Source organism: Benincasa hispida, chromosome 3 (assembly GCF_009727055.1).
Source record: "Benincasa hispida cultivar B227 chromosome 3, ASM972705v1, whole genome shotgun sequence".
NCBI classification, from domain to species: Eukaryota; Viridiplantae; Streptophyta; class Magnoliopsida; order Cucurbitales; family Cucurbitaceae; genus Benincasa; species Benincasa hispida.
Window position 1 is genome coordinate 19,905,337 of NC_052351.1, and position 27,381 is coordinate 19,932,717.

Consider the following 27,381-nt stretch of genomic DNA (forward strand, 5'->3'; position numbering starts at 1 on the left):
TTTAAACTTGCAATTTGGCCAATATAATGGTCTTGAAATGACAAATTATGAAGAATTTGGCAGTAGTTTAAGTATTGAAAGCAGCAGCATACATGATTTAGAATATGCACGTAACGTATTGTTTCTCCAGAACAAGAATACGCTGGTAGAGAGCTATCATCCATTATCAAAACAAGAAAAGTGACTTCAAAAATAATATCGAAGTCCTTTTTAGCTTCAGTTTCTTAAACTATAATACAGGCAGCTCATATTTCTGTAGTAACGCTAACACTTAAAACATCCCAAAGCCAACCGATATCACACTTTAGCTTTTCAGCATGTAAATACTACTGTGTTCGCATCCTGCTATTTTCAGCAGCCCTCACTTGGGAGAAATATGGATGTGCCTGCAACATATACGGACAAACTATTAACATCACTGAATATGCTACGGTAAATGTCGAGCCTTGAGTCTAAATGCCTGGTGAATTATTTATGTAATGAAGATTATTTTTTTAAAAAAATAAAAAATAAAAAATAAAAATTTGAATTAAAGATAGGGAAATCTCGGAAAACAGATCAGCAAATTACATTTTACTCTAGTTTGGAATGAAACAACACAATATTAGAATCCTCGAATCCGCTGAGTTACAGCTGTATTCAAAGAAAAATGCAATTCCTATAAACAATACAAGAAACACCGGGAGTGCAAATCGTATGTACCTTGCTTAAAACTAGAAAATGATCCATCTCTCTCTCTATATATCCTTCCAAATAAATTTATTTATTTTACTAATAAGAAAAGGAATGGGATTAAAAAGGAACAAGAAGTATTTAATCTCTAATGGCCCGTTTGGTTCATGGGAATAAAAGAGTCAGGAATGAGAAATGATATTCTATCACCATGTTTGGTACAAGTTTTTAACATCGAGAATGACAATGAATTTCTTATTCCCATCCATAGAAGTTTTTCATAACCACTCAAATATATGAGTTTTCTCCATTTCCAACGATTTTTCTCTCTCTTACTTTTTTATCTTTTCATTTTATTTGTTTTTCATCTTTATTGATATTGGTTAATTTATTTAATTTTTATAAATATGTTTAGATTAAGTTTATAATTGACATATATAATTAATTTTATTAATAATATAATATAATAATTTATGAACTAATATGAAAAACCATATTTTTTTTTTAAAAAAATATGAATAACCATAATTATGTTTGCTTAAATTCCTTTTTATTGATAATATATATTAACATCATAAATCATTTATTAAAATTATTAATTAATCTTTAAAAAAATATTAATTAATTAACTAATAATAAAATAAGTTAATTTTTTTCAATTAAACAATCTTGTACATTTATACTTCTAGATTAATCTATAATTGTCGTAATTTTTTTAGAAATTAAAAACAATGTTTGATGACTTAGAATCAATAAATAAAACTACAAAAAGAAAGTATTTAAATTAACTACCAATATTTTTTTAATAAAAATTGATAATATAAATGTGCAATAAGAAATTTAATTGATTATAAATATATTAAACTAGAGAGTGAGGGATAAATTTAGTTAAATTTTAATGACTTAAAATTGATTTAATAACTTAATGTAATAACATAAATTAACAAACAAAAATTAATTATTGAAATCAATTTTTATTATTTTATAGATTGCATAAAAAAAAGTATAATACATTCCCAGACATCTTATTTTCATTTCTATACATAACCAAACAAATCATTCTTGATTCTCAGACATCTTATTCCCAAATATCCTATTCTTAGTTATCCTTTCTAGACATATACAAAACTTTAATTCAAATAGTTCCTAAGGGGCAATCGGACAAGGAGTAGGTTATTATAGTTGGATTATAGTAGTTTGCATTTGGAGTGTAGATTATTTAGTTTGGATTATAATAATATGTGTTTGAAGTGTAAACTATTTCATTTTCAAACTAAAATAGTTTACCATTTTCGTCCAAATAACCTTTACTCCCTAAATCCAATGCATCAAAGATTTTCAAGCAAGCTATAGATAGCAGGAAATTATAATCAACAAGCTCTTCATTAGCAAATTTGACGGGGAAAAGTTCAAATAAGAGTTCACATACCATGGCTTCTCTTGCCGTAAGCCTGTCCTGGTGATCATATCGAAGAAGCTTATCGAGAAAATCAATAGCCTATATTAAGGAAGTGACAACTCTATGTTAGAAAAATATTGAACATTTGAAAGGACATTTCTTTGTCCTTTGAAATATTTAAGAATGTTCCATTCTTTTCAACTCAAAGATTTATCATTCTCTTTTATTGGAAATACTCATTCATTTAATATGGAAAAAGAAAAAGATTATATGTCAGGGAGATAACATGACGTAAAAGCTTTAATTTAAGCACTATGGTTGAAAAGAAACCAAAGGTTTTTGAAGACGGACATTGCTTTTGGCTAAATTGGTTCGAGTCAGCACATTTCGAAGCCTCTCTTTAGTGTTCTATCTCCAAATACTTGATGATTTTTCTTTACAAGGTATTAACGTAAATTAGAATGTCAGTTTTCTTTTTTTGGAAAAAAAAAGAGCATATAATGATAAACTGGTGACGCATATGCCATACTTTCAAATAACCAAAAGATAGATTACCTCGGGAGAAACAAGATGTTGGTTGTCTGCATTGATAAATTTAGACCACGGTTTCCTGCTGTGCCTGCAGATGCAAATGTACAAAGATTTAGTAATATATATCTCCACTATTATTTTTTAAAACAAGCATGGGAGACCAAGCCAATAAATATACACACGGCTTGATTGATCTTAACTGAACTTATTCGACTCTAAAAACTCAAAGAATATTAAAATCTTAGCTAGGCATCTGGATTACAACTTGTCCCTTCAACTTCTAAATGCCCATTAGTTTAATCCATCATTCAAATACAACTTATTCTACAAGAAAATTGATCATATCTTGGAACAAAAGGCTTCTCTGTGCTAAATTAGAAGTGTTTTTTTTTTTTTTTTTTAAATTCACACAAATGATTCCTTCTCCACAAGATCGTATCAAATTTTAAGCACACCTCCCAACAAGTGCATCAAGTTGAGGATCAAGCTCTAGATGATACTTGTTCAAATATGCATTCAACTCATCTGTCCCAAGAACCTGAAATTGCATCCGAAACCATTAGTTATATTCTTTATTCAGATCCTATTTATTATCAAAGACCAAAAGACTGAAAAAATAATTGTCATTTTCACCAACTTTAAGTACTTCACCTTGGCAATTTTTACAAGCTGGTCATGATTGTCGTGGCCATAAAAGAAAGGTTCCTTGCGAAAAATCTACAAGAGAACAAACATGGAAACACTTGCTCAAGCACAAATCATGGGCTTCATAAATTCATGGTTTTCAAAGTTCAACATCTTTAGAAAAAAAATTCTCACCATTCCAGCAAACATGCAACCGAGGCTCCACATGTCCAAAGAATAATCATAATCTTGCAAATCAACCAACAATTCAGGACCTTTAAAGTATCTGAGAAAATAGATATAAATTTCATTAACTGACAAAATAACTTATACCTAAATGGATGCAGAGAAACTGAAAGACATTCTTCATAAACCTCAAATAAAATGGCAACATAGCTTTTCATTTATTTATTTATTTATTTTTAAAATAAGAAAGCATGCTTTCGTTAGAAAAAGTGAAAAGATGCATAGGGTCATATAAATAAATAAATAGAAAAGCCCGACAGAATGGAATGCCCCCAACCAAACAAGATATACAAAAAGGGAGGTCCAAACTAAAAGGACCAAGACCTAGAGGATAGTTGCAAAAAACTTCAGTCACCAATGGCCAAAGGGAAGCATTAAAATAAACCTATGATGGAAACGGGTGTTTTTCAAGCTAAAAGGACCAAGACCTAGAGGATAGTTGCAAAAAACTTCAGTCACCAATGGCCAAAGGGAAGCATTAAAATAAACCTATGATGGAAACGGGTGTTTTTCAAGCATTCAACTAAATCTATGATGGAAAAACATCAATAGTGTTTTTAGGCATTAACATAAATGATTAAGCTCCTGAGCCAGAACAACCAAAATATTCCATTAAAGTCTTAAACAACCTTATAATTAGGGGTCAAAAACAACTTAATGACTCAGAAACCTAATCAGACAAAGTACAAAGTATTTGGGTTATAAAGTTCTAAGTTGGTTTACGTTGATCCATGGGTATTTTAAATTAGATTGGATTAAAATGAACTAAATTTATGAATGAAAAATTGCTCGTTCTGTCAAAGATGATATCAGTTAATAAAATAAATGATTCCTTGGTTCTGTACCATTTCTAATATTTTCTTTTAACACCGAGTCCAACAATGATTAACTGCCAATGACAAAATTCAAAATCTAACTTCAATGGATGTTACCTTGATGCTACACGAACATTATATTCCTTGCCAGGATGATAAAATTCAGCAAGGCCCCAGTCAATCAAGCGAAGTTTTCGCAACTCATGGTCAATCATAACATTGTGAGGTTTGACATCCCTGTGCATTATCCCTTGAGAATGGCAATAATCCAATGCCTGTATTCAAGACATGGCTGCATCATATACTGAGAAGAGCTATACAAAGAGGTGAAGACCTAATATTTCAGACCCCCACACTGCTCTTATGAAACAAAGGAAGGGCTATAACAAAGTAATGATTTGGACTAATACCACCAACGGTAGTAAGTTAAAGATAAACAACCAATGAGCTTAATTGAACCATAACCCTCGTCAAAGAGCAATAACCTTCATAGAATTTATTCAATTTCTTTTAAATAATAATAACCTGTACCCATGCCCAGCTAGTTCCTGACCCCAAAAAGATTATTCAAACGTCTAAAACATACACAAGTTATAATTTCTAATGATTGCACCACTAGAGGTTGAAGGAAGAAAAGGAGAACTGACATACAAACATACATTTCCATGAAGCATGCTGTATGCTTACCTTCAAAAGCTCATATATGTAGTAGCGTATATCATAATCAGTCAGTGTTGGATAAAGTACTTTGAAATCCGTGCTGTTCACATACTCAAAAATCAAGCTTGGTGTTTTTGAATGTTGATCTCTGACAATGTCAAAAAGCTTGACAATGTTTGGACCCCCACAGAGGTTCTGAAGTATTTTTATCTCTCTCTTTATCTGCGGAAGATCAACTTAATCTTCAAATCTGTAGCTGACATGATCTCATTGAACATATAGGTCTCAAATACAAACTACTAGCATCGAAATAAAGTAATTTTCCACGGCATTGTTGAACACTTTTAATTATCAGACCGACAGAGTGACATTGTCTTTCACATAAACCATTGATAGAGACAACTGAAAGAAACGTACCTTCTTCTTCTTAACAGGCTTAAGGATCTTGATTATGCACCGCTCGTTGTTATTAATATTTATTCCCTCAAATACCTCACTATATTTTCCTCTTCCCACTTTCCGGACAACCTCATAATCGTCTTGATCACTGGGGAAAGGGAGAGAAGAAATCCAGTAAACAAGTCAGAAAAAGGAGCTCACGTATTGAACCAAAAGTTGAAAATACTAATACAACAAAAAATTTCCGTTTGATTGGGAAAGAAGTGTATAAATAAACAAACAAAGTTCTCCAAATTCAGATCCAGTTTTACCAAGTACAGTCTCAACCTCAACGATCCCGACTATACTAGTAGAATAGAAAATGATAGAGAGAAAGAAAGTAAACTACGCACATTCAACTGTCCTAATAATTGTATGAAACCAATTTACTAGCAATTATGTCATAGATCATGCAGTGATGATTTATATACTAAAAAATGGGATATTATCGCAACAACCAAGAGAAGAGACCATCAATCAAGTTGCCACCACCGAAAACTTAGGGTTTGAAACTTACCCCCATTGAACAGCAAGAGATTCGTAATCCCAATAGTCCTTGGGGCGCAGAACATTGACATCTGCATAAACACGGGCTTTAGACATGGGTGGGTAGTTAGAGCTCAACAATCCGATCGGTGTGATCTTATCCTCGTGAACAACACCAGCAGCAGAGTTGAGGAAGCTGCCGTCGGAAGGAGGTGGAAGGGGAGGGGAGCGTAAGGTCGGAGAGTGGGCGACCGGAAGGAGGATGAAAAAGACGGCAGAGACTAAGAAACGGCGGAGGGGCGGGAGGGGAGCATGGTTCATGTGGCGGAGGAGCAGACCATGAGAGAAGGCTTGAGCTCCGCAAAAAACGCGAAGTCCGAACACACAGAAAAGAAAGAGCGCGACGGCTCAAGTGGCTAATGGAGACGTCGTGATAGAATTGAGAATTATTATTGCAGTTTTGACGCAGAAACTTTGGCTTCCATTGCGTGTGTCACTGTGTCACTATCCCCATTTTATTTCCCCTTGATTTTGCAATGTGGAAGAAAAGAGAAGGCAAAGGAAACTTGTCGGGGGAAAAATATTAAATGAAAATCACAAATCACAAAATTTTCAATTTCATAACTAATATAACAGATCATGGGGTTTTTACATTTTTATGTCTAATTAACTTTTTGCTTATTCATTTTTTTTTCAAATATTACCAAATTATCAAACGTGATATTAAAAAATTTAACTCAACAACTCAAAATTGAACATTTTTTAAAATTTAGAGACCATTTGATATAATTAACTAAAATTGTGATTTAACTTAAAATTTTTGTTGGTTTGTTCTTTTAAATTTTCATAGGCTATATATAATGTAAGTATAATAGTTAAAAATATTGTTTTCTGGAAAAAAAAATTGCCATGCAATACATTTCAAATTAATGGAACATATTGGATTTTAATATGATATTTTATTCCAATCCAGGGAAATAGAAAGACTTAAAAGTTTATTTTGAGTTGAAAAAAAAAAGAGCTCCCCATAATTTTTAATATTTTAGAGAATTTCTCATGTTACAACTTACAAGTAACAAAAAAATAAAGCTAAATATCATTTATTTTATCACCTATACCTATGTACTTTTACGAGCCTAAATTTAGTTTCTTTACTTTTCAAAGATAGTAAATCTTAAAACTAGTGTTTATTGGTAGTTTAAGAGTTAATTGGTCACCGACAATAATACAACATCTTTGGTTTCGCTGTCTTTTCATGATGTTCTTTGGCATCATAATTCATGGACGACTTCAGAAAAATACAAACTATCGGGAGAGACATCAATTAGATTTGAAAGAATATTGCAAGAAAAAAAGTATTTAAAAAAAGAATTACCATAAATATATATTTCACATCAGCTTCTTTATTGGCCAAGTTTTGTACCACATCTACTTCAATTATGTGTAACAAGAAGCTCCTCCTAATAGAGAAAGGAGAGAATCAAGCCCGAAGGGCATGAAGAAATAATTAGTTCCCCTTTTCTCCCTTCTTTTGCCTTTGATTGGACAATGATATCTACCTTCTAGAACCTCATACAGCTTTAGGTTGGATTTGCTCAAAATCAAAAACCTCAAACATGAGACGTCTCACATCAGGCTTTCCATAAACTACATAAGAAAGTCCATGAAGGGCTTGCTGAACAGCTGTGGTGGCCGGGTTTCGAAGCCTCCGGTTGTTCTCATATGCATCTTGAACTTTCTCGGAATAGATGATAAGTTTATGAAGATATTTTTCCCTCAAATACCGACCGCAAAACTTGTTCATGAGCAATCGCCGGTGCTTTTCCTGCAACCACTTCCCAGGGGCATCTAAATGCTTCATCAACAGTCTCTCAGCCATCACGATATCCTTGAACAAACGCAATCAGACCGACGATTATAAGTTTCTTGAAGCAAACATAAAGGACAGGATTTTGATAGAGAGAAAGGAGTGTGTCCCTAATACATGTAAGAAGGGTCTTACCTGGATCTTTTGGCCGAGGTATTCTAATCGTTCATAGCAGAAACGAGGGTGCTCAAACTTGTGTTTTGACGGGTGCAAAAAACAAAGCTGCATGTGATTAAGAAATTGCCTTAGATTAGCTTGATCATGCTATTCCACAGAATTTACATATAGCCTAAAAAGGTATTTTAAAGTTAAAACCATTATATTGATCTATATCGAACATCAAGCAGAAATTCTAGACTACATGCATTCTTTAGGCCCCGTTTGATAACTATTTGATTTTTGGTTTTTAGTTTTTGAAAATTAGCCTATAAACATTCATTCCACCTCTAAATTTATTTTTTATTATCCACTTTTTACCATTGTTTTCAAAAACCAAACTGAATTTTGGAAACTAAAAAAAGTAGTTTTTAAAAATTTGTTTTTCTTTTAAAATTTGGCTAAGAATTCAACCCTTGTACTTAAGAAAGATGCAAATCATTATAAGAAATTTAGAGAAAATAGACTTAATTTTCAAAAACTAGAAACCAAAATACAAATGGTTACTAATCGGGGCTTTAATTACTCTCCTTCACACAAAAGATGTAACAAAGATCATAATCAACCATCGCCTTGGTAAACATAAACACACATACAAGACAATAAAAACCGACAATGAGAATGTAATAATACTATGATCATCACGTGGATATGAATGAGAGAAAAGAAAGGTTACCTGCAGTCCAAGTCCGAGTTCAATATTTCTTGCTTCCGTGATGTCAGGAATTTTATCAGTAACAGGTAAAGGGTATCCTAGTGCTTGCATGACTTGAGGTCGGCTATCATAATCCCATATATTACCCCGAAATCGATGCATGCCAGGTGGGACACAAGCTCTGAAGAGCCTAGGGTGCGCAAACAGAGCATCTTCTGGAGGCTGAAAAATGAGAGAAGGAAAACACGATCACAAGATTAGATTTCATTCTTAAAGAAGGATAGACAATAGCATAATAGTTTATTGTGCTGTTAAAAATAATAAGCATGAAACTTACCTTATAGGAAACCATATCTTGCCAGCTGATCCTTTTGTCCTCAAATTCAACAGAGACATAATCTACATCTTCAAGTTGCCTGCGTAACCTTGGTTCGCATTCCTCTGCATCTGGATCCATTCCAAACACCTCAAAAAGGACCCGGTACACTTCTGGCATTCCAAAACATAAATATATTGCCCCAAACAACGCCCAAAATACAGATCTGCTCAAAGAAAATTAATTTTAGGCTTGCATTGTTGAAATAATATTTTGAGTCAAACTATTTTAGAAAGAAAACCAGCAGGAGTTTTACTCCCAAGTGTAAGCTATTAATCTACCAATTACGTGCAAGATAATTCACTCAGAAATGCAACAGAAAGGAATACCATGATTTGGATGTAAAACCACATCAATTTATCTCTAGTATTTTCTTCCCAACCCTTGCTGCTATCAAGCATTGGTAACAAGAATTAACATATAACAGAAAATGAAAGGAAAAAGGTCTGTTATATCAGGTACCCCATAAGCTAATCAGAAGTAAAATGAATTTCGAAACAACACATGTTTCACTATGTAACCTATAGTACATCTTCCATCATACTAAAATGCAAATTTGATGGATCATGCAAACTAAGATGGGTCTCGTGCAAATGAAGTACATAAGTAGAATGGGTACAGAAAACCCAATCTCCCAAGTCCCACTATAGTATATAAATCTCGCAGGGCCAATTCTTTACCGCATATTTGACTTGTGACAAGTAGTATAAAAAAGCTACATTTGCCAAAAAGGGGCAAACGGAAAGTCATGTTGGTAAAAAGCAATCATAGTGGCCTGGAAGAAAGTCTGTGAAGGATGGACGAATTTGGAAGGAAGCCAGATTCATGGAGTTGTCCATTGCTGCAGGTACTAGACTTGAAGAAAGAACGTGTGGTGCTAGGTTCACAAAGAATTCACAACGTGGCATGACCTATAAATATCTCATAGAACCTAAATCAAGGCTTTATGCTACATTTCCAGTAGATCAACTTCCTTAACATTGTCTCTTAGCCGGTCATTTGTAGCGTCATCTTCATGAAATGGGGACCATCTATATAATGAAGTTCAGTGTCCATAACCATCATAACTAAGGTACCTAACTTTAGATTATCAGGAGCAGCAAATACGCCTTCAACATTTACCCTAATCCAATGCCAACTTCTTAATGTCTCTTCTGGCCCATAAATCCTAGTTCCTAGTCAACCATACATTACATTACCATCACATTACACAATCAACTTCCCTAAAGCATTTGGTACTTTTCAGTCTGATGATACCACATTCTGTGATTCTTCTCAAACTTAACATGGGGCTTAGCTTAACACATCAATGACATAACTTTTCGATCACTTCAACTCAAAAAATATTTCTTACAAATATCTTATTCACAACATTATATTGCAATGGCAAAAAGAAGAATTAGAACTAATGAAAAGACAATACCAAACTTACTTGACAGGTGGTTCCCGGTCCTTCCTAATCATCTTGTCCATATCATCATATGGGAATATCAAATTCTGTAAACTGGCAGCTTTAATCCACTTTGGAAGGTTCCTCTTCCCAATTAACGCAAAAACCCTCTCCCTCATTGGACCTGGCGATTCCCTAGGATACCTCTGCAGAAAATACTCTGCTAAAGCCAATTCGATTACATATTGACCCAAAAACAATAGCCTCGAATGCCCCGATCTTATGTGCCGGGCCTTAGTTCTTTCGCATGAGGGATGCTGAAAGGCCAAGTACAACAAAGTATCAAATTGTTTTGCAGGATTGTCGTCTCCATAACTATCGGAGGGCTCAAGGGGGTATCCAAGGGCTTGCTTGGCTTCCAGCAAGTACTCGTCCATCCAAGTTTTATCAGCATTGTTAAGCCGCGAAGATGGTAAACAAGAACTCAATAATGGGAATGATTTGAGAGTTAATTGAGGGCTATTGAGAAACCTTTCCGCTAATTTCTTATCATCCAATGGCGGTCTAAGAATAAACCTTTTTGGGGGTACCTTTTTCTTCGGAGAAGTGGCTCGTTTTCGCTCCGCAAGCTCTTTGAGCAGTCTCTGAGGATTGTTTTTGGGCAATTCTTGTTGTGGGTCAACTGCAACTGCAAAAATACGCAAATTCGCCGACGAGGGGTTCGGGAAAATGGGATGATTGGGGTGAATTTTAACAATAAATGGGGTTAAAGAAGACGAGAAAGAGTAATTAGGAGAAGGGGATGAGAGTTTAACAAAAGAAGAAGAAAGTTCCATTGGTTGTGAATACTGGGGATAATGTTGGGGTGGGTTTACCCGGAAGTTCGGGGGCCGAGCACTGAGAACTCCGGTTACGAGAAATTGGGCATTGCCGATTTAAGGATGGGGAAATCCTCGCTAGAAAGATGAATATTTTGCCCTTTGTTGAAGGGTTTTGGGAGGGGTTGGAGATTGAGAGTAGGATACTGAAGAGAAATGGATAAGATGCCGAGGCGTGGCAAAGAGCAATTACGGAGTCTTGTGAAGGGTTTATCATAATTTGGTTAAATTATTTTTTTTTTTAAAAAAAAAAATAATAAAAAAAAAAGTACATTTGCTTTGGGTTAAAATACCATTTTCATCTTTGGTTCAATTTTAGTAAATGTATTTTGATAAATTTTAAATTTAGTTTGAAATTAAAGTTTATCGATATTAAATAAATAATGATAATAAAAACAATTTTCTTTCATGAAATACAAATATGAATATATTTTCAAGATTTTAGTGAAAATGTTAATAAATAATAAAAAGAATTGAAAAAAATCAACAAATGTGATGAAATAAGAAGAATATGAACAACAAAATAACAATAAGAGTAAGACAAAAGAGAAAAGTAGAAGAGAAGTAGAAAGCTAATATTGAACTCAATTGTGGTGTGTTCTGCAAAGGCATCTTACAACCCTATTTGTAGGGCATGGAGATAAAAATTAATAGGGGAGGTTATGAGATTGGATAACCTATGAAGGTTATGGGTTATTGTAACATAAAATTATGGATATCTACAATATTACATTTACAATACTTCCCTTTAGATATCTATAGTATGTAAAATAATGTCTCGTTAAAACTTTACTAGGAAAAATCCAGTGGGATAAGAACTTAGTGAAGGAAAAAGAGTACATCATTCATATACTTTAATGACTGCCTCACTAAAAACCTTGCTAGTAAAACCTAGTAGGACAAAACCATAGTCAGGGGAAAAAGAGTGCAACATATTTACTACTCATCATGAAAATATCACTTGATACTCATGGTCGTCACATACAAATGTTATGTGTTAACTTCTCAAATGTTGTTGCAGGTGATACCTTCGTCAATAAGTCTCCAATTCGTCTTTTGAAGAAATTCATTGAATAATGATGCCGGTACTTTATGCTTTATCATCTTCATATAATCACACTATTGGCTAGCCTCATACATCATCAAGATTGTAACATGATTAAAGCAATTGTCATGATTTGCTTCATAAACTGCCATAATACAAAAATTCTTCTCTATGTACTAAGTAACCTGTTTAAGATTTAGTTCTTATGGGTTAGATAAGTAACATGTATCTTCATATTCAACTAGAACATAATTAGATTTATGAGAATAAAATAAATTCATGTAAACTAATTCTCAAATAAAAACATAACATATTTTTAACTCTATTCTAATATCTTTCTTTGGAGGAATATTATATTTACGCTACGACACGTAGTAAACTAGTAAAGATATAAATGCACTTATTTCCTAAAAATTATGGTTCTTTGGAACCCAAAGTTCTTCATTATCTTTCTAGCATCAAATGATATAAACTTTTCACACTAAGTGAATAAACTATCATAGGAATATTCAATGGTAGAACTGTTGGGTTATATGTCCTAAAACTCGCAGTTTGTAAACATTAAACATAGTCTATTTACAATAAAGATGTTATTGAGAGTTTTTCAATAAAGTTGTTATTGAATATATAAATTGCATTCATAGATTCATAAATTCAATAAACTAATGAACCCTTGGCTATGACATGAATACTTAAATTTTATGTAGAGACATAAAAGTGGATCAAGTTTGTGATCCCAAAGTCGTTCATGTGGAGACAAGTGAGTGGAGGCATCCTATGCAAAAGATGTTTGCATAAGACTGTTGAGATTGGTGTTCTAATTCTCCTGGAGTCTCGTAATTTGTAAACAGTTTGTACACATTATTTATAATAAAATTAGAGTTATTTTATTTGCATTTACTTATATCCAATAAACTAAGATTCGTGGTTATTTTATGTAAACTTAAGCATGTATGTGAGATATACAAGTGGATCATGCCTTAAGTAATAATCTAAATGGTCTGTAGTATAAGGATAAAGGAGGGATACCTTAACCTGGTGATACTATGGATACGACCCGTTTTGTAGATAGTTGCAAGTGTTGTAACGTGCTACAAATGGTCTGATACTGACCATTCATGTGGAGACATGTGAGCGGGGGTGTCCTATACAAAGAGTTTGTATAAGACCAGACCACGAGATGAATAGTCTTTTTATATAACGTCGTTGATACTTGGGACTTACATCTCACCTAAACGACCATAGGTGACATGACCTTAATCCTGAATGTTTTGGGAACTCTTGCCTTTGAGGGTGGTCTTTTGGTTAGTATGGGCGAGAGTGGCCAGATTGCCAACTCAACAAGCCTATCTTTTTGGGGATTTTTCTAATTTGGGAGTTGGGAATTCAGTTACACAAGATGAAATTCACTCATTCTCCAAAGCAAGGGTAAGTAGATAGATTGCTTCTTTAAGGGCTGATTCTGGGTCTTGAACATAGTGGCCACAACTTCTCTTTGGAAGAAAGGACTCAGTCATAGTAGGACTATGACTTATGTTAATTAGAGGGATCAATGGTACTTAAGGAAGTTAGATGTAACTACAGGGGCAAGACGGTAAATTGGCCTAGCTGTACTGACGAGCGATTTGTGAAGGGTTATCGCATTGTTGATTGGTTAATATGGACACATAAATATATCTGTAGTAAGAAGAGTGGTGCTGTCGGTCTTTAGTGGAGTGCTCGACAGTTAACGGATGGTGGATCTCGTGACTAAAGAGTTTAGTCAGCTATTCACGTACTGTTGGAGCTTCAAGTTACAGGTCCAAAAGATCCCCTTGGTAGCTCAATGGGTTCAAGTTGAGAATTAGATTTTTGGTTAGTTTGAAGTGTACAAATTAACAAGAGAAAATTCAATTATATATGATATAATTGGTATGATGTATGAGATACATTATTTGGAGGAATTAATGTAAATATGATTTACATTAAGTACCATAAAATAGAAAAAGAACTATGGTTTATATGTTTCATGAGAAGAAATATTAAAACTATAGGTTATAAATATAATATGATAAGTTGATTATCATATTTATTTATAATATATTAATTATATGATAATTAATTCCTTTTCTCTAATAACCGATTGAGTGGGAGGTTATTAGAAGTTTTAATGGTAACCGTGAGATAAAAGGAAAATTGTTTTCCTAAATTTAGAAGTTGCTTCATTCGAAAAGTACTCATGGAAAAAGCTATCAAGTAAAAGAGTTTTACTAAGCGATAGTGTTGATAGAGACTAAACGATCATGTAGAGTTGACTATACAATAGTCATTCAGCTGATCGTTACTACACAATCGAGTAGCTAAGTCTATGCGATAGACTACTGTTTACTAAACGATTGAGCACATCGTCTAGGCGATAGACTGTGTTCTTATCTCCCACTTGCTCAATTATCTAATCGATCGTAGACCTTCTCTCTTCCTCAAGCTAAGATCATACAGAGCCCATAACTCCTGAATTCTCACACCAAGAATACTAAGGTAACCATTGTGGTGGTGTCTTTACTCAGTTCATGAATCGAGTTGGACTCGATTGGGTTCAAGGAGCATTCAGACAATCGTTGTGTTTGTGGTCATGTTGTTCCGGTTGTTGCGTTCGAGTGTTGCTGTTATTGGGTGCATTGAAGACCGATCGAGGGATTCTTGAATAATGGTTCTTCAAAGTTATGCATACTCTATCCCTTGGTTCGTATTGTAGCATGCTGTAATTTCTAGTGCATGACCTGTTAGTTTCTTGTTAGACTATAATTGTTTGTATTCATTCGAATGAAATTTGGAATGATCCCTTCCGCTGCTCATGAAAATCCTCATGTTAGATTTCCTTCAATTGGTATTAGGGCTAGGTTGTTATGATATTCCAAATACCATTGCTGTTTTGAACTTCTTTTACAGTCATGGTGGGTTTTACGTTTTTTGCATTGCGTTTAAGAGTTAAATGCGTTTGTGGATGTATTGATGAATGTTTATGGGATGGTTGCCTTTGTTTAAAGCTTTCTTTAAGTTTAAAAAGTGTTAATTTGTAAGGGCCCCTACGTCTTTGGGCATGATTAATAAGAAATCGAGTCTGTATTCAAAGTGTTTGAAGTTGTTTGAGTCGTTTGTGATGAAGTTTCGAAGCATGAAGATGCAGTTCTCATCGAGGAAGAAGACCAAAGGTTGGACGTATCGTGTAACCAAGGTAAACATGTAGGATTGTATCAATTGCAGCGAAATCACAAGGATCATTTAAGCACTCAAATTCACTAATTTTGATATAATATAAAGCATGGTTCTGTAGAAAAATGGGTTTCAAGACATATCTCTTGTAGAATTTCTTCAAAGCTCTTTCTCCAGCTGCAATCTTCTCCATATCTTGTTGTAGACCACCTCAAAATCTTCCTTACTATTCTCTTGGTGTTCTAGATTGAGTTGTGGGACTCGAAACAAGCTTGAATCAAGGGATGAAGGAGAAAAGCTCACTGCAGCAACCTTGTTGAAGAACCATTCTTCAAACCGAATTTTCTCTCAAAATTCTGTAGATTGCGTGCCCGATTTTCACTCCAATCTTCTCATTATATTGCAAATCAACATGCAAAGAGAAGAGCTGCATGAGTTGCAGCTCATGCTTGGAGAAGACAAGGCAAATATATTACTTCATGTGTGAGATAGTTCAAAGATGGATAATGGAAAAAACCATTTTTCCATTTAAGTGTTTTAGTTTTCCAATTTTTCAATTCTACCCAAAAATCAAATTTTGATTTAAAAAATCTATTTGATTTTAAAAATGAAAAATGAATTAATTTCATAAATTAATTATTAAATAAAACTTAATTAATTTAATATCAAATATTAAATTAATTTTAACACATATCCATCTTATGATTTAAATATATAAATTCTCCTATTCCGTTTAATTCTAAAATTAAACATAATTATATCTTAATATAATTACTAATTCCCTTAATTCTAATTTGAACGTTTCAAATTAACTTATCACGTTATTCTAGAGCTAGTTCGTTACGAGCTAGTAGGGGGACCTTGCGGACCTACAGATCATGGGCTCCAACGATCCGAGATTAATTAGCTAAACTTATTATACTAGATTAATCTCCATTCATTAACTAATGGGTCATTCCACTAAAGCCCATAGTTGCACCTCCCCTCACTGTAGATATATTATTCCACATGATTTGACCATAATCAGCAAGTCGACCCTTCATAGGTTGTTCGTAATAACGGCTGGGTCAAATATCTGTTTTACCCCCGAGATTACGTCTTATTCCTCAAGTCCCTACTGATCCTCTAATGAACAATTGGTTTGTGATCTAATCACTAAACCAAACTCTCCTCAGCCCAATGAGAGGGTGAGGCCCCTTGTTCAAGACCTGGATTTAGTACTTGAGAGAACAACCTTTCTCCTACCCCTAAATCGAGTATGCGTGAACTTCGTCTTGCACCTTATGTCCCCAGCTATCTATCCGGTCTTACCCATGAAATGGGAGTCTTATTGAGCCGGTGCTGTTGAGTCACCACCCTCACTATACAAATCTAAGGGCAATCCCGAATAAACAGGAGTTCATAGTTAGCTTAGGATTAAGATCGAGTTACCTAGGTCATCTAGGTGAAATAGTCAGTCTTAAACAGTAAACAATGTTATAAAGTAAGAGTGACTTATTTCTTGGTCCTGATCTTATGCAAACTCATTGCATAGGACGCCCGACTCCTCATTCATAACATGTACGAATTAGGATCACATCGTATGTAGCACTTTACAACTCTTTGTAAAACTACAGAGTAGGCCGCATCCAATGGGTGTTACCAGAATAAGGTACCCAACCTCATTCATGTACCATAGATCATTTTGACTATTTACTCGAACTTGATCCACTCTTATGTCTCCACATAAAGTTCAAGTACTCATATAATAGTCATGGGTCTTAGTTTATTGGATTTAGACTTTCATACAATTTATGAGATGAATAACAAATATATTGATAATAGAAAATGTTTATCATTTTACAAACTGCGAGTTTTTAGGACATAAAACCCAACAAAACGATCGTTGAGATTTGGCTAAACGATCGTGTAAAAAAGTTCTGCTCGATCGTGTAGTATTTACTAATGCTAAATGATCGGGTAAAGAGTTTACTCTATCGCGTAGCGTTGGTTTCTTAATCGCGTGGACGCTTGATGTAAAAGATCACATAGATTTAACACTCATCGTTTAATAAAAGGCGCGCACACTAAACGATCGTGTAGTTTAGCATGCCTCATCACATAGTCACTGACTACATGATCACCCGGTATACGATACCTTGACGCTTGCTTAGAAATCGTTTAGATGATTATGCTTCACCACATCATTGTCATTTACTTGATCGTTTAAAGCTTGCATTGCACGATGCGTGTTGCACGATCGCATGCCTTCATGCTTCATCGCATAGTCAAAGGTACACGTGTTGGGATTGGTATCTTAATTCTCCCGGAGTCTCGTTGTTTTGTAAAGATACACATTGTTCAATGAATAAAATAAGTGTTATTTAATTTTGGCATTTACTCATATTCAATAAACAAAGCTCCCTGGTTATCTTATGTTAACTTAAGCATGTATATGTGATATACAAGTGGATCATGCCTTAAGTGATAACCTAAATCGGTCTGTAGTATAAGGATTAAGGTGGAATACCTGATCCTGGCGACACTAAAGTATTGTAAACTACTACAGATGGTAGATCCTGACCATTCATGTGGAGATGTGGAGCGGGGGTATCCTATACAAAGAGTTTGTATAAGACCTGGACCACGAGATTAGTAGACTCTGTATATAACGCCGTTGATACTAGAGACTTGCATCTCACCTAAACGACCATAGATGAGACGACCTCAATCCTGAGTGTTTTGGGAACTCTTGCTTTTGAGGCAGTCGTTTGATTAGTATGGATGAGAGTGACTAGATTGCCAACTTAACATGCCTATCTTTTTGGGAACTTGTCTGATCTGGGAGCTGGGAACTCAATCCACAAGATAGAATTCACTCTTTTCCCGAAGCAGGGATAAGTAGAGAGATTGCTCCCTTAAGGGCTGATTCCGAGGCTTGAACATAGTGGCTACAGCTTCTCTTTGGAAGAGAAAACTCAGTCATAGTAGAACTATGACTTATGTTTATTAGAGGGATCAGTGATACTTAAGGAGACAGATGTAACTATAGAGGCATAACGGTTATTAGCCAGCTGTACTTATGAGTGATCTGTGAAGGGTTGTCGTACTGCTAATTGGTCAAGATGGACACATAATATATCTGTGGTAAGGAGAGTTCAGCTGTCAGTCTTTAGTGGAGTGTCTGGCAGTTAACAGATGGTGGATCTCGTGACTCGTTGGAGCTTCGAGCTACAGGTCCATGAGGTCTCCTTGGTAGCTTGGATTCAATTGAGGATCAGTTCTTGGTGTTGATTTGAAATGTTCAAATTGACAAGAGGTATTTTGATTATATATGATATAATCGGTATGATAGTATAAGATACATCTAGTAAAGGATTGATGTAAATGAGATTTACACTAAGTACCATGGAATAGAGAAAGAACTATGGTTTATATGTTTCATGAGATGAAATATTAAAACTATAGGTTATAAAATATAGTATGATAAGTTGGTTATCATTTATGTTTATAATAATATTAATTATTGGATAATTAATTCTTTTTCTTTTAAATAACCAAAGTAGTGGGTGGTTATTGAATCATGGTAACCGTGAGTTTACAAGGAAAGTGGTTTCCTATTTTGAAAAGGAGGTTTTACAAACGATTGAAAAATTGTTTTGAGTTTTCTCTCCGCGAAAAAGAAACTCACGAAGTCGTCAAGTAAATACGGATTTACTAAACGACGGCTGGGCGAGCTAAATGATCATGCAGTGGTAAGCTAAACGATCGTGCAGTATTTACTAAACGATCGCATAATTTTGCTAGACGATCACTGGCCCAAGGTAAATGATCATGTAGAGTCTGTAGGCGACAGATCGAGCTAAACGATAGACTAAACGATCACATAGCTTTTGCTAGACGATCGCTTAGCTTTATCTAAACGATTGGGCATCAACCTATACGATAGGTCTCCACCTTCTCCCACTTTCCTAGTCGTGTATGGATCGTTGTTTCCTTCTTCGTCTGCTTCATACCAAGTCCAAATAGAGCCCGCTCTCTGGATTCTCACACTGAGAATACCAAGGTCGCCTTGTTGGTGGTGTCAGACTCAACTCGACACCGTCGAGGTTGTCTAGAGGTCGTTCGTGGTGCTGTGGAGGCCGTTCACTGTTGCGGAAGAGATCTTGGCCGAAGAGATCATTGAGGACGAGCGCGAAGTGTTCGTGCTATGTTGCGGTCGTGTAGATTGAGCACTCGTGGTTACTGTTGTTCGATCAGAGTCACGCAGCGGAGTGTGGAGATGCTTTCTCATATGTGCGTAGAGTTTGATCTCTATATATTTAAGATTTTCATGCTGTAATTTATGTATTATTTGCATAACTACTTGTTTGAAGTCGACTGTAAATGATTTGTTAATTCAAGATTGTAATTTGGAATAATCTTGTTCCGCTGCTCATGGAAATCTCACTTTCGATTTCCTTCAACACGACCGTTGCTAAACAATCGCTTATGCTCACACGACGTTGCTAAACGATTGAGTAAAGAGTTTACTCTCTCGTGTAGACGATCACAAGGATTTGGTACACGATCAAGGAGACACATTTCTTCATCCGGACGGTTCAAGACTCGGTTCGCCTGTTTGAACCGGAGACTCATTGTGCTTTGTAATAGCTAATTATCCCAGTTCATCAATTTTTTATTTAATGTACATGAGATGTGTTGGGGTTGATGCCCTAAAGTCTCGTGTCCTGTAGTTTGTAAACAGTTTGTACGAACGGTTGTGTTGTTAATATATGATATTTACTTCACATCTTGTATTTTTGCTCAGTTGCTTGTTTTAATTTGTTTTACCATAAACCAATAAATATAAAATTTCTGGTTATCTGTATGTGACTCAAGCATGTATGTGGTGACATACAAGTAGATCATGTCTTGAGTGATAACCAAAATAGTCTATAGTATATGGATATAGGAGGGAAACCTTATCTTGGTAATGCTACGGATGCGACCTGCTTTGTGGAATGGTCCCAAGTGTTGTGACTTGTCACATATGGTCTGATCCTGATCATTCGTGTTGGGGACATGCGAGCGGGGATATCCTATACAAAGAGTTTGTATAAGACCTAACCATGAAGTGTTAATGTCTCGTTATATAACACTGTTCATGATAGAGACTTCACTTCACTAGGATGACCATAGGTAACATGACCTCAATCCTAAGTGAGTTAGAAAATCCTGCCATTGACGGTGGTCCTTTGATTTGTATGGGTGCGAGTGGCCAAGTCACCAATTCAAACCTACCATTTTGGGGATTTATCTGATTCAGGAGCTGGGAACTCAGCTACACAAGATGATATTCACTCTTTCCACGAGACAGAGGTAAGTAGATAGATAGCTCCCTTAAGGGCTGATTCCAGAGCTTGAATGATGTGGCGCCACACACCTTCTCTTGGCCTGAGAGGTGTTCACACATAGTTGGACTATGTTGTATTGTTTGTTAGAGGAATCAGTTGTACATAAGGAGTGAGATGTATCTACAGGGGAAAAACAGTAATTTGGCCCAACTGTACTTACGAGTATCTGTGAAGAGTCATCGTACTCATGATTGGTTATATCCGATGGACACAGAAATATATTTGTGGTAAGAAGAGTTTAGCTGTTGGTCTTTAGTGGAATGCCTGACAGTTAACGGATGGTAGATCTCGTGGCTAAAGAGTTTAGTCAACTATTCACGGATCGTTGGAGCTTCGAGCCATAGGTCCATTAGGTCCCCTGGGTAGCTTGGATAAAGTCGAGAAATAGTATTTGGTTTAATTTGAAATGTTCAAATTGACAAGAGGAAGTTCGATTATATATGATATAATTGGATTAGTTAATTATATATGATATAATTGGCTAAATGTATGAGATACATTATTTTGGAGGAAATTAGATATAAATATGATTTATATCAAGTAGAGGAGAAAATACTATAGTAGATATGTGATATCAAACTATAGGGTAAAAATATAATATGATTATATTTATTTATTAATTAATTAGTTAATTATATGATAATTAATCCAAAAAATCACGTTTGGACGTGGGTTAGTGGGAATGAGTCGGTTATTGTAACCGATGAATTAAAATGAAAATTTTTCATTTTGAATGGCTCGGAGTTCAATCGTCCAAAAGAAATCAAGCGCGCATTGTTGAACATCTAAACGATCGCTTACGTAAAACGAGAGCCTATATGATAGTTCTCTCTGCCTAAATGATTGTCTACCTCGCACCTAAACGATCGCACACTGTTTCCTACATAATCGGATAGCTTCTCTAAACGATCGTATACCTTTTCCTAAACGATCGTTCAGTAAATCCTACACGATCGTGTAGCTTCTCCTAAACGATAAGCAGTCTGCTATGCGATAGTGTCTTTTTCTCTCCCACTTGCTTATCGCCTACACGATTCGTGTTTCTACCTTCCTCTACCAAATTCACCAAAGACCACGGTTTGGGTTCTCACTCCGAGAATACCCGGGGCTCTTTACTGGTGCTGTCGTCCCCGTTGCGGTCGTGAGTTTGTGGTTGTTCGTGCTGCTGTTGTTGACGCTGCTGCTAGGCGTTGGTAGATCGCTTGGAGGGTTCCGCTGTGTTGAGTTCCAAAGTGTCGAAGACTATCTTCAACTGGTATGGAACTCTCTCTTTTGTTATTTTGTTGTTCATAGCATGCCGATAATTAGTGTTGTATGGTAACTGTATGTATTGAATGTATAATATGTATTTCGGTCACGGTGAGATCGGAGCGATCCGAACGCACTCATGGAACTCTTAGATATGATATCTTTCAACTGGTATCAGAGCCAGGTTCTGATACTCCGATTTCATCTATTGCAATGAAATGAGATTTACATTCATGGTGGTGCATTTCTACATTGGTTTAATGGTTAAATTTGCTGTGGATGTGCGGATTAATGGATTTTTTCGGGATGATTAGCCTCGGTTTAATTTAAATCCTTTTACATTTTCGATTGTTAGTAAAGGCCCCTACGTTTTTGGGTATTAATAATCGTTATCGAGTCTGTAAAGTTTGTTTGAAGTTTTGAGTCGTTCGTTGTTGATGTTCTGAGCAAGTGTTGCGGTTCTTTAAAGAAGGAGGCGATCTAGGGTTGATCTCATCGTGTAGAAGATGTGCTACGCAATCGCTGTTGATCGCATCGTAAAGATGGAGTATGCGATCGCTATTGAACGCATCAGTTAAATGATGCGGCATGTGATCAAGTGTTGATCGCATCGTTTTGACGCTTGGGTACGCGATCGCTGAGCATCGCATCATGTAGACGATGAGATGCTCGCGGATCGCTTAATGCACACGCGCGCTAGACGATCATTTAGGTCAGCAAGCTTCATCGCTTAGTAACTAAGTAAACGATCGCTTGGTAATGCAAGGTAAATCATTTACCTGATTGAACGCATCGTGTAGACGATGAGATGCTCACGTATCGTTTAAAGCACGCGCGCTAGACGATCGTTTAGATCAGCAAGCTTCATTGCTTAGTAACAAACTAAATGATTGCTTAGTAACACAACGTAAATCGTTTACCTGTCGTCGCACTACACGATCGCATGGATGATCAAGCTTCGCAGCCTCATCGTCGTCTACGTGATCGTTTAAATTATGCTCCTATCGTCTAGTGCGCGCTAAACGATCGTCTACCTGCAGCGTTTGCTGCACGATGAAGACCTCTTGGCGGTTAAAGACCCAGTTCGCTTGTGAACCGGTTTGCTCGATGAAAAATGTAATAGATAGGATTTTTTCATTCCGATTTTTGTAAAGGCTCATCTCAGTCCATTAATCCTTTATTTATTATAGGCAATGTATGTTTTTTATATGTCATATGGTATGCACATATAGTAAATCCCACCTTAGGTTATGCAATGGTGATGCATCATATCTTTATTGTAATTGTTATAATTTAGAGAAGCATGATTTAATTATGTAAGAGCATACTCATGCATCATATAATATAAGAGTTATATTTATGCATGCATAAAAAGAATTTACATGCATCATCTTTATATTATTATTGTTATAGTATAAGGGTGAATGATAGCATGTTTGCTTGGTTGTTACACGTCATATAAAAGTTATATATAGTAATGACCGGACATTGCATGAAGCATGTGGTGCTCGATTTTATGAAGTAGAAATGTGGATGATATACGATGGTGAAATTATGTTGTGCACTCAAGTTTCCTCAGCGGAATCCAAATGTAAATTCCACTGAGTTTCCTAGTAAGTCCAGGATCGAACACAGGGACTTGTGAAAATAGGTTGCGTTAGTAATTTTTATGAAAGCTTTGCGGTGGCCAAATAAATAGATTGTTGGTTTGTTGTTGATTGTGTTAGTGAGAAAATAAACAAATGTGGTGGATTTGAGAAAAGTCAGTTGTGTGATAGATGCACTGAGTATGCGATGTACGGGTTGAGAAGATCTTTAGCTAGCGTTAATTGGGAATGCGTCAGACTATGCGATCATGCTACCACCATGCACAACAAGTCATTTTCCAATGCAAATGCGATGCTCCTAAATCTAGGATGCATGTGTTGACTGCAAAGTGTCCATAGAGCTTATCCCTAAGTCTCTACTCTTGTCCTATGCGATGATACAAAATGCATAAAAGCAAGGTGACCGCATACAATCATATCCTATCTCTAGGATGCATGCGATGTGTTGATAACAAATAGTGCTTATTCCTAAGCTTCTATCTCTGTTTATGCATTTTAATCTGACTCTCCCAAGCCTAGATTCTAACCTGACCTTTCCAAGCCTAGATCCTGTCCTTAGACTACCCTCCCGAGTATCTCTAATGGACGAATGAAGCATATATAATACAAAATAATCGCATAGAGTGAAGATTCCCTAGTTGTGCTAACTAAATGCTTGTCAATCCATTCAACTAATTTAGCTACTCATGCGTAAATAACAGAGAGTGAACAGATATAGAGAAATAGATTCTATTTCGATAAATGAGTGGAGTATAAAATAATAATGGAAGTTAAAGGTGGAGAGCCTGGTAGCAATTCCTTGCTGACCGAGGCTTTTATACTGTAATCTCTATTCGTTCTAAAGATGTTCTCGCTTCCGCAGGCGTCGCCCCTCTCTCTGTCCTTGAAGCTTCTGGAGCTCTCCCAAGCTTATCAGAACGATCGATTGGCACAACCTTCTCTCTCGCGTTCGTCTTAAAACGAAAGAAAACTATGAACAAAGACGTGCGGACTAAAGTATGAAATCTCTAACTGCTGAACTTGTTAACCCATTTTCTAAAGGATGCCTCTGGTATTTATAGAACATCCAAGGCGAACGACGGATTCTCTCTCATGATTGTACAGATGGGACGACTTTAATTCCTGACTGATGCGCCGAATATTTGTCATCGAAAAGCTGAATGTACTTGTGATTGTTATCGGCTGTTAACTTAATTTGGATTCGACTATCATCAGCTTTCTGTCTCATCACGATTGATTAGCCTTTCACCCAGATGCGCCCACCATCTTGTGCTGATCTTGTAGGATTCCCGAGAAATTCTTCGATTTCTTCTGGAAGCGGATGATTATTCATCTGCTTCTCCAAGTTGTAGCAATCCTTCTCAGGCAAATGTTTGTGAACACAATCATTGCAAAGCCTTGCGGTGAAGTTTCGCTCGACCAACGATTTCCTATGATCGCAATTCTTGCATTGCGTCAACGCATATTCTGCATAAAAATACTAAAATCAATTGTTCCTATGCGATGAACGCATGCGACCGCAATATTATGAAATTGGTGCTTGATGGACGCAATTTAACATGTTTTATCAACACAATCCAACATTGTTTAAGAACTTAACACTATGATAACGTGCATTTCTACCCATTATCATCATGACACATAGGTTATTTTATAAATGTTATAAACACCTCGTTGTGCATAATGGTTTTAGTTGTTTCTTTTTAAAAGTTAAAGAGAAATTAGAACTAAAAGGAATAAGAAAGACATGCATACTTACTTAGGTTTAATTCATAGTTTTGAAGTGTTTAAAACTTGGATCACATAGACCTAAGATCACGGTTCTAATATGATTAGCAACCCTAAGGCTTTAATCTTTTAGTCAGTTTAATAGGATTAAATTGGCAAATAAAAGGTTAAAGTGTAGCAAATCTATCTATAAGGGACCTTTTGTCTAAGGTAGGTTCTGTCTAGACTGGGGTATTTAAGTTGACGGAAATGTTGCCTGCCTGGAAAGGTGAATTAGATAGATTTGATGCATACATGTAAGTTAAGGACAGTCCATTAAAGTGTTTAAATGTGACTACTTGAACTTATTCATATTTCATAGACAAACGTTGTTTATGAGCAGAGTTTAAAAAGATAACTTAGACTAAAATCAGTAGCTGGATTGTCTAGGTTAATGAATCCCTAGGTAGAATATTCAGTGGGTGGTACTTGGGGTATGAGATGCTTCACTTAAACCTTTCACATTTCTCCTAAATAGTCCACACCGTGAGATCTACCCTCGGCCTCACGACACCTTTGGTGTGTCCCCCTAACGGATGGTGTTTGGGTAGGTCAATATCAAGGTGGATGGAGAGAGTGTTCATAGTAAGTGGGAGCAGGAAGTGTGATAACATATCCCTTGGTCTTCCTCGCTAGGTTGAATAATGTTATTGCGCATCGCCTCAAGGCACCCTGGGAGTGTCCCCCTAAAGGATGGCAGTTTTGCACGTTTCTTCATTTGATCTCCTGTAAGAGGATAAGGTAACTTAGTCTCTTGTTCTAATTTTCTTCTTCCCTACGGTGGGCTCATTAGGGCGGGACTCTGGCACCGAAAGCGAGGGGTTACACTTACGCGGAATAGTTAAAGGTTAACAATTTTGGACCAAAAAATGGTGGCTGTTAGGTTCAGTTCCAAGAGTTGGTTCTGCCTAATGGTTGAGAATGTCTCATCCCAGTGAAGAGGCAATTGATCACCCCACCGGTGGCATTTGTCCTGCCTCACTGGGGCATCATTGGAAAATAAAAATCTATAACTTAGGGTACTTGAAACTGTTTTGCAAAACTGATTGGTTTAAAACTGGTTTAGCAAATTTTAATAAACTTTTGTTCATATTTTAAGCAACATTTTCAAAATGGCAACAACCACGTTAGCATTGTTAAGTGTCAAGAAATTATTGGCGATCATTTCATAACATGGAAACACATGATCACGACGATCCTGATCATCGAGGATCTCATGTTCGCTTTCACGGAGGATTGTCCTTCTATTCCAACTTCTAATGCCACTCGAAATGTTCGAGAGACATATGAGCGATGGACAAGGGCGAATGAGAAGGCCCGAGCCTACATCTTGGCAAGTCTTTCTGAAGTCTTGGACAAGAAACATGGGCCTATGGCCTCAGTGCATTAGATCATGGAGTCCCCGTCGGGGATGTTCTGACAACTGTCTGAACAACTTATGCATGAGGCTCTTAAATACATATTCAACTCCAAAATAGAAGAAGACACCTCTGTTCGTGAACATGTGCTTAACATGATGGTCCACTTTAATGTGGCGGAGTTGAATGGGTCTACCATCGATGAGGCAGTCAGGTTAGCATAATCCTGCATTCTTTGCTGGAGAGCTTCCTACACTTTGTTAGTAATGTGATTCTTAACAAAGTGAAATATAACCTTACAACTCTCCTCAATGAATTGCAGACATACCAATCTTTATTGAAAAGTAAGGAGAGGCAGAAGGGTGAAGCTGATAACTTGTAGAAATACAAGTTATTTATACTGCTTTATTTAGATATTGCGGCCAAAAGAAAGAAAAGTTACGTCAATTGTATGGAAATTAGCTAAGAAATACAATAATTTTAAATGGTCGTCAATACACCCACTGACACCATTGTGATGGTAGAAAAGAATATTTCAAGTCTGTTTTGCAGGAAATCAAGTCACCGTATGCGTTCATGGCTCAAGAGAAAAAGAT

At 36.0% G+C, this 27,381-nt stretch overlaps 2 protein-coding genes across 2 annotated transcripts; both read right to left on the reverse strand.

Annotated features, from left to right (window-relative positions):
- Positions 1-6,418, reverse strand: LOC120073324 (casein kinase II subunit alpha-2). The gene is made up of 10 exons (XM_039026096.1): positions 5,903-6,418; positions 5,365-5,494; positions 4,975-5,169; positions 4,405-4,562; positions 3,422-3,512; positions 3,254-3,319; positions 3,058-3,140; positions 2,627-2,690; positions 2,102-2,170; positions 1-386 (listed from the first exon to the last, which is right to left on the reverse strand). The coding sequence occupies exons 1-10, from the start codon at positions 6,190-6,192 to the stop codon at positions 327-329; spliced, it is 1,206 nt and encodes a 401-aa protein (XP_038882024.1). The 5' UTR covers positions 6,193-6,418; the 3' UTR covers positions 1-326.
- An 811-nt stretch (positions 6,419-7,229) lies between these two features.
- Positions 7,230-11,378, reverse strand: LOC120074424 (ribonuclease III domain-containing protein RNC1, chloroplastic). The gene is made up of 5 exons (XM_039027543.1): positions 10,358-11,378; positions 8,887-9,091; positions 8,571-8,771; positions 7,874-7,960; positions 7,230-7,759 (listed from the first exon to the last, which is right to left on the reverse strand). Exons 1-5 carry the CDS (start codon positions 11,149-11,151, stop codon positions 7,442-7,444), a joined length of 1,605 nt encoding a protein of 534 aa, XP_038883471.1. The 5' UTR covers positions 11,152-11,378; the 3' UTR covers positions 7,230-7,441.
- Positions 11,379-27,381: the final 16,003 nt, after the last annotated feature.